The 6936-nt window shown below is 50.6% G+C and overlaps 1 protein-coding gene across 1 annotated transcript; it reads right to left on the bottom strand.

Annotated features, from left to right (window-relative positions):
- Positions 1-3347: 3347 nt before the first annotated feature.
- Positions 3348-6708, bottom strand: IL10 (interleukin 10). The gene is made up of 6 exons (XM_008937836.1): positions 6666-6708; positions 6424-6566; positions 5038-5100; positions 4612-4764; positions 3762-3827; positions 3348-3440 (listed from the first exon to the last, which is right to left on the bottom strand). Exons 1-6 carry the CDS (start codon positions 6706-6708, stop codon positions 3348-3350), a joined length of 561 nt encoding a protein of 186 aa, XP_008936084.1.
- Between the last annotated feature and the right edge of the window lie 228 nt (positions 6709-6936).

A 6936-nucleotide genomic window follows, 5' to 3' on the forward strand; every position in this document is an offset into this window, starting at 1 on the left:
GCCTAGGCAGCTTGTACTGGGATTTCCAGAACACCCTTCCTAAATTTCTGACCTTTAGTCAGAGATGTTTGTGTCCTTTGCCCACCAGATCCGTGTCACGACACGAATGTCCCCAGGTTCTGGTGACAAACGGCACAGACGTCTTCACACGTGGCTTGCGTGGCAATCTAGCACCAAATGTCCCCTGGCACTTGTTCCTCTGTCCCTCGAGTGTACCCGTGGCCCTGGCTGGGAACCTGCAGCATCTTTCTGCAATCCCTCCAGCTTCCCAAGGCAGCTCTGGGGAGTGGGGCTGCGTGTCCCCATCGTGCCAGTCCTCACGGGCAGGCAGCCGTCCCCTCCAGACTGCTGACTTGCTCTGCCTTTGTTTTCTGCTGAATCAAACCACTCCTGTAACATCAGGTAACTGGAAACCTTTGTTCCCCATGCAGTGGGAGAGATCCCATCTGCTTCCTTCCTGTGGTTGTTTTAACCAGAGTGACTGAGCTTTACTGAAAAACTCACCACAGCCGAGCTGATGTTGCCCTTTTCTCTGTGCAGGGCAGAGCCCAGGCACCTGTTTTGCTCACGAGGGTCCTTGGTCTCCTGCCCTGAGCTCACAACGTGGGCTCTGAGAGCTTCCTATGAAAGAAAGGTTATATAAAAGGGATGAAAATACATGCAGGGTGGTGTCAGGGGAGCATGTGGACCAAATCTGCCTGGCACGAAGCTTCTCACAAGTGCAGGTTTTGCTGAGAACACAAATAATCCCTTGGAGGGAATTCAGCAGCTCCACTGACCAACACCAGACTGAAGTCTGGGCAGAAACAGACTTAGAAATCGTTGTATTAACTGGAAAACATTTTGTTTCTGATGCAGTGAGGAAAGAAACTTGCAGCTGCCAATAAACACCTGGAGTCTGCTGGACTCAGGAGTGAAGGGCTAAGAGTGGTGAAAATGAAAGAGGCTCGAAAGTGAAACAGGAACGTGGCCAGGCAGGTACCTGCTGGCATCCTCCCCGGGCTGAGGGTGTGAGCTGGGGTTTGGAAATGGTTATTCTGGTGGAATTCTGGATTTATTGGTAATAAAGCTCTAAATTCCCACGGGCGTGCCGCTCGGTTTTGTTCAGGATTCAGCTGCCGTGCACATGGATCCATCTGCACAGACACATGATCCCCAGCCTGAGGGAGAGCAAGCAGATCCCTTGTGAACTTATATGAGTCTAGTTTTTAGCTGGTATCTACCTGATCTAGGATCCAGGCTTTATCCTGACTGAGAAAAATGTGAGATGAAACCATCTCAGCAGGTAATGGGGGCAGCAGTTGTGTCACCTGCCCAGCTGGGGCAGCAGGCACAGGGATGCCAAAGCTCTGGTGGGCACTGGTGGTGTCTGGGCACATAACCAGTTATCTAACTGGAAACACTGCTCTGAAAAGGGCAAGGGCTGAAGCAGTTGCTGGAGTTAGAGGCTGAAGAGGCTGGAGTGACCCATGGTTTCTTTATGGTAAGAAGTCACTGGCAGGTATTTTGCTGCATTTAACTGTGAGGACCTCAGGTCTTCTCACTTCCCTGGTCGTTAATGCAGGCAACACATCCTCAGTGGTCCTGTCACATGGATCTGTGCCCACTGGGCTCCTTCCCAGCACTGGGCACAGCATCTATGCACTGGTGCTGATTTACAACCCTGTTAACATCTTGCAAGGACAGAACAGAGGCTTTATTCATTAGGAGGTCTTTATTGGCAATAAACAAAGGGTTTCTTTTCATACAGATAAACATGTAAAGGGTCACACAGTGACAGAAGCTGTGGCCAAGGCACGGTGCCTGCTGCCAGCACAACCCCCCAGGATGGAGCTGCTGATGCTCTTGGCTCTCTGGGGCCATCCTCCTACTCCTGCACCACTGCAGTCGAGGCGTTTGGTGGCAAAAGGACAGAACTGGCTGTGCAGGAGCTTAACGTGCCCTGGTAAGAAGCTTAATTTGACTTTTACAGCGTTTGGCTCCTATGCTGCCCTTGAGCTGATGCCACTTGGTTGTTTTCAGTGGAAGAAGTGACCAGGGAGCAGCATTTCTGCTTTGGGGCTGCCCTTCCTCTGGGCTAACCCATTTCCAGGTGGGCAGGCTGCCAGTGGCTATGCCCTTCTGTCACCATTGATGCAAAACCAGAATAAATCAGGCATAAAACAGCCTCTTTCAGTGGTAACTTACAAAGCAAACAGCCACACTGGTGCCCTAACACTTCTAAATATTAGAAACAAATGCCTCTGGGTTATGGCACTTTTCCTCCAGCCCAGTGTCCTGTAGCATTCTTGGGGAATGCAGGAGGATGGGGAGCCCCAAAACCTGCTGCTCTTGGGGCACTGAAGCTCAGCAGCACTTGGCTGCTGCAGCTCCTCGTGTGCAGGGTTAGCAACAACGCAAACCCAAATATTGTCAGGGCTGCGTGCAGCTGGAGGAATTTGAATGCAAATTACCCAAGCCACCTTAAAATGGTGGTTAATTAAATATCTGCTAAATTCGAAAAGAATAAAAGAAATAATAAAAGAAACTAGTGAGTAAAACCCAATCAAAGATTGGGAAACAGGAAGATATTAACTTTTGAAAGTGCAGAGTGGCGACCCAGCAGCTCTGGAAGTCAATTGATAGTGACATTGAGGTCAAGTTCTATTAGAACCAAACATTTCATTCCTCCTATTTCTTTTTTCCTTAATCTAATATACAGGCTGATGTCTGGAGGTGGGGTTAACTGGTCTACTGCAGTGGCATGATGGTTATTTTGCTCAGTGCCAAGGCAATGGCATAATTCTGAATATTTCAGGGCATAATTCTGAATATTTCAGTGCCTAATTCCCTCTGCAGAACCAGAGGCAGAGACATGGTTATGCAAAAAAAAAGCATTTGGCTGCATAAATAAATAGAGGGGTGGAACATGAGGTGAGGGCTCATTTGCTTAAAATTAGACTTTGCTGAGCTTGGAGCTGGAATTGCTCCTGATTAGGTGCTCAGGATAAACTCTACTCATTATCTACTCTCCAGAAGAATGCTGCTTTGGGTGTTTTGAAGCCATGAATAAAATGGCACTATCATACACAGTATTAAAATAGAGAACAATAAATAGCATTTTACAAAGTTATCACACTTTCCTTCAAAACATCCTGTAAACATAAACACTGAGGTATTAGAAGTAATAAATATTAAATTCACTTGTTCAAAAAAAATAACTTTTAAATACAATATTAAACTGGAAGTTATTGACCTGTAATTCTCGAATCCTAAAATAAGTTAGTCTCTCATGTGCTCTTGCAGCCTCAAGTGATTTCTGCAAAAATAGCAGGGTTTGTGTGGAAGGTGCAGACCCGTGGGCACGCTCACTTCTTCCTCTTCATCAGCAAATACTCCTCGATGTAGTCGATGAAAATGTCAAACTCCCCCATGGCCTTGTAGATGCCATTCTCGTCCATCTGCAGGTGAAAGCCAAGCCCCTTTGAGTCTGAGTGTGATGATACACGTGATGTACATCATACAACAACAGGATCACAGGATGGTTTGGGTTGGAAGGGACCTTAATGGTCATCTAGTTCCAATCCCACATCTTCTCCCTCCACTGACATCTCCAGCCCCTCTGCCCAGCTCACTGGCTGCTCCTCGAGCATTGCTTTCTGCATTTCTCTGCCTCAGGTATGTCTATCATAAAGGAGTTTTTGGGATTCTGTTCTCTGGCAGTAAAACCTTCTGCCTTGCCTGGGACTGCTGCTTCCTCCCCACGCCAGCAGGGACCTTACCTTATCAAACGTCTCCTTGATGTGCTTTATGGTTCTGCTCCCCTTCTCACACGTGAAGAATCTGTGCTGCAAAGGGACAACACCAACCCTTCAACCACACGGGTTTCCTTCCAGGCTGTGTGGCACAGCTCTCCCCTCCTCCTCCTCCCCTCATCACTCCTCCCCGCCCGTCTCCACCTTCCCCTTCCCCACGCGTGGCCACGGGGCTCTCTGGGGCTGCAGCCCTGGCTGCTTCCCCCCGTGCACTGTGCCTGGGGCTGGGTTTGTACCGTCTGACTCAGCCCCTGGGGGGTGATGGGGTCACAGCCACACCAGGCATGATTTCAGGAGGCGTCACCACAGAACCACGCTGCCCCAGCACCCAGGTAAGGGATGGACCCCTCCCCTCCCTCCTCTGAGCTCTTCAGCCAGATTCTGTTGGGTGGGGATGGCTGCAGATAGGTGGTGCTCCTGAACAGAGCCTTTGAATCATCGTTATTTAAGTGATGAAAGCCTGGAGAGCAGAGGCTAAGAGGATGTTGTGGAGTTTCCCTTTCTGGAGATATTCAGAATTTGCCTGGGGATGATCCTGGGCAACCTGCTCCAGCTGAACCTGCTGTAGCAGGGGGGTTGGATGAGATGATCCCTAGAGGTCTATTCCAACCCCCACCATGCTGTGAAGCCCCATTTCTAGGGATTCTACGAGCCCCTACCTGCCCAGAGCTTTGCTCCCACGCACCATCCTGACACCCACACTGCTGCTCCTGGGGAGACCCAGCACCCATTCCCCACCCTGCCGCTGCTCTGGCACTGGCCCTGCCTCTCAGGAGCACCCATTTCCTTCCCCCCCGTGCTGCTGAGCCCCACTCACACAGCGTCTCATTGTCATCTTCAGGCTGAGCAGCAGGTTGCCCAGGTCACCCATGCTCTGCTGGTGGTGCTTGCTGCTCCTCATGGCGCTGGGCAGGACCTCCTCCATGTAGAACCTCATCATCTCCGACACCGACTGGCAGCCGAAGGTGCCCTGGGGTGAGAGGAGGTACTGGGTCGGGGCTGGGGTCTGTGCCTGGGGGTTTATAAACCAGACCTGGGGCGGTGTCGTGGCTGCCAGGCAGGGGGTGGGGGGACCCACGTGCCAGCCCCACCGCAGACACACACGTGTCCCTGCCCGGCTGGAGAACTCTCCCTGCGTGACCTTAGGAAATGCCCCAGTTGCCACCCTGCTTCCTTTCTTACAAAACACCAGCTGAAGGGTGAAGAACGATAAGGGGTTTAAATGAAAAGTTGTGATTCTGACCTTGAATTCATCCAGCAGTTCGGAGCTGAGCAGCTGCACGCTGAGCTCGTCGTCCTTGGATTGCTGGGGAGGGATGAAATGGAAAGGTGAGACTCCTTGGGCAGGCACTGCTGCTTTGCCCTTGGCCTCACCAAATGGTCATGTTGGTGTTTGCATGTCTGGTCTGGCTGGAGTCAGAGCACCCAGCAGGCTGGGGTGCACAGCACCCTGACACCAGGCACAGGAGTCCCCGGTTCCTCTGGCTCTGAGCCCTGCAATGCCTCTTCCATCAGGTCGAGATGGCAAGATAATGAAATCACAAACTTCAGTGCCAGTGATTTCATTCACATGAAACTCCTGCTGCTGCTGCCAGTGCTGCACGCTGGCCTCGGCTGTGGGAGTGTGGGGGTAAGAGTGCTTCTGCAGCCCTCCCAGGGCAGGAGGGTTCAGTCCCCCTGGTTTTGGCATCTCCACAGGTCTCCAGTCAATGGGGGGCAAGGGATCTGCAGCTGGTGTTTGTTCCTGTGGTGCTTCTGCTGCACCATTGGCTCTGGGAGAGCAGAGAGCTGCAGCACGGGGGGCTGGCACCTCCCAAAATATCACCCTGTGGCACCAAGGTACTTGAAAGCTTTCCTTTGAGGTTAGAAATACTTCTCCCCAGCATTAACTGGGAGATCTACAGCAAGCTTTAAATCTGAAGTCTTGGCTGTGTTCGTTTGCTAACAAATACACACCATGCCATCAGCTAGAAATTTAACCTGGAGAATTACCTCATTTTATTGCTAAAACACACTGACTTTAGTAGTAAAAAGATGTGACCAACCCCTTCTATCAGCACTGCTGCAATGCCAAATGCTCCCAATTTATCTTGTGCTGCTCTCTCAGCAGCCCTGAAGCTCCCGTTAGCTGCCAGGAGAAGCAGGGACCTTTCTCAGGGACCACAGCAGGTGCAGGTCACTGCAGCCTTTCTCCAGTGATAAAATAACCTTGTCCAGCCTTTTGTGGTTCTTTCAAAGGAAAAGTCTGTAGCAAAAGATTTCCCTTTTCATCTAGCACTGACTTCAGTGAGGCTGGACCTTGTTGCCCTGAAGAAGCGACTGTTTCCTTCCTATTAATTCAGGAATAATGTGGTCTGCAGGGCTGAGGGGGAAGTCGGGCTAGAAAGGTTTGCAAAGATTCATCATGAAATCTCTAACTAAACTAAAACTAAGAAGAAAACCCCTGCACGTTGTCTCTCGGTGAGCAGTGAAACCAAACTCTTCTTGCTCACCCCCATCAGCCTGTAATAGGTTACATGACCAAATCATTTCTGGCAGGGAGGAAGCTGTCTGCTCCAGCCTCCAAATCACTGAACTTTGCAAAAAAAGCAGAACGAGAAGGAGAAGAGAATCGCAGGGTTATACTTACAAAATAGTCCTTAATTTCCTCAAATTTGCTCCTCAGCTCTTTGAGCTTTGCAGGCAGGAGCTCGGAGAAGTGGAGGCAGGCGGGCTGGGAGGGAGAGCCCCTGGCAGGCAGGGTGCTGGCGGCCAGGAGCAGCAGGAGCAGGGCTGGCTGGGCTGGCATGCTGGGAGAGGGGCTGCTCGCCTCTTGGTCCAGCTCTCGGCTGTATTTCACGGGAGCGTGAAGCCCCGATCTGCAGCCTTCACCTTGATGGAGCCCCTCATTTATACTCTCAAAACATCGCTCCATTTCCTCTCCCCATTTCCTGACGAGCAATATTGGGGTTTTAAGTCATTCATTAAACCCAAATGTCACTTGGGTTTCCCGTCAACTTGGGTTTCCTGTTCTCTTGACCCCCCTCCTCACAACCCATCAAATCTTTTGTGCTTAGACTCTGCATTTTTTTTCTTTTTTTTCATTGCTTGCTTCTTGTAAATTTGAATGTGGCTAAGGAGGAAAGCTTCAGATACACTGCAC

Source organism: Merops nubicus, unplaced genomic scaffold (genome assembly GCF_000691845.1).
Source record: "Merops nubicus isolate BGI_N331 unplaced genomic scaffold, ASM69184v1 scaffold9133, whole genome shotgun sequence".
Classification (NCBI taxonomy): domain Eukaryota; kingdom Metazoa; phylum Chordata; class Aves; order Coraciiformes; family Meropidae; genus Merops; species Merops nubicus.

Excerpts from the sequence above, each read along its gene's own strand:
- IL10 (XM_008937836.1), bottom strand. The coding sequence starts at position 6,708 with ATGGAGCGATGTTTTGAGAGTATAAATGAGGGGCTCCATCAAG. Across the intron at positions 5,101-6,423 it reads AGGAAATTAAGGACTATTTT|CAATCCAAGGACGACGAGCT; the intron begins GTAAGTATAACC and ends ATCCCTCCCCAG. Across the intron at positions 4,765-5,037 it reads AACTGCTGGATGAATTCAAG|GGCACCTTCGGCTGCCAGTC; the intron begins GTCAGAATCACA and ends CTCTCACCCCAG.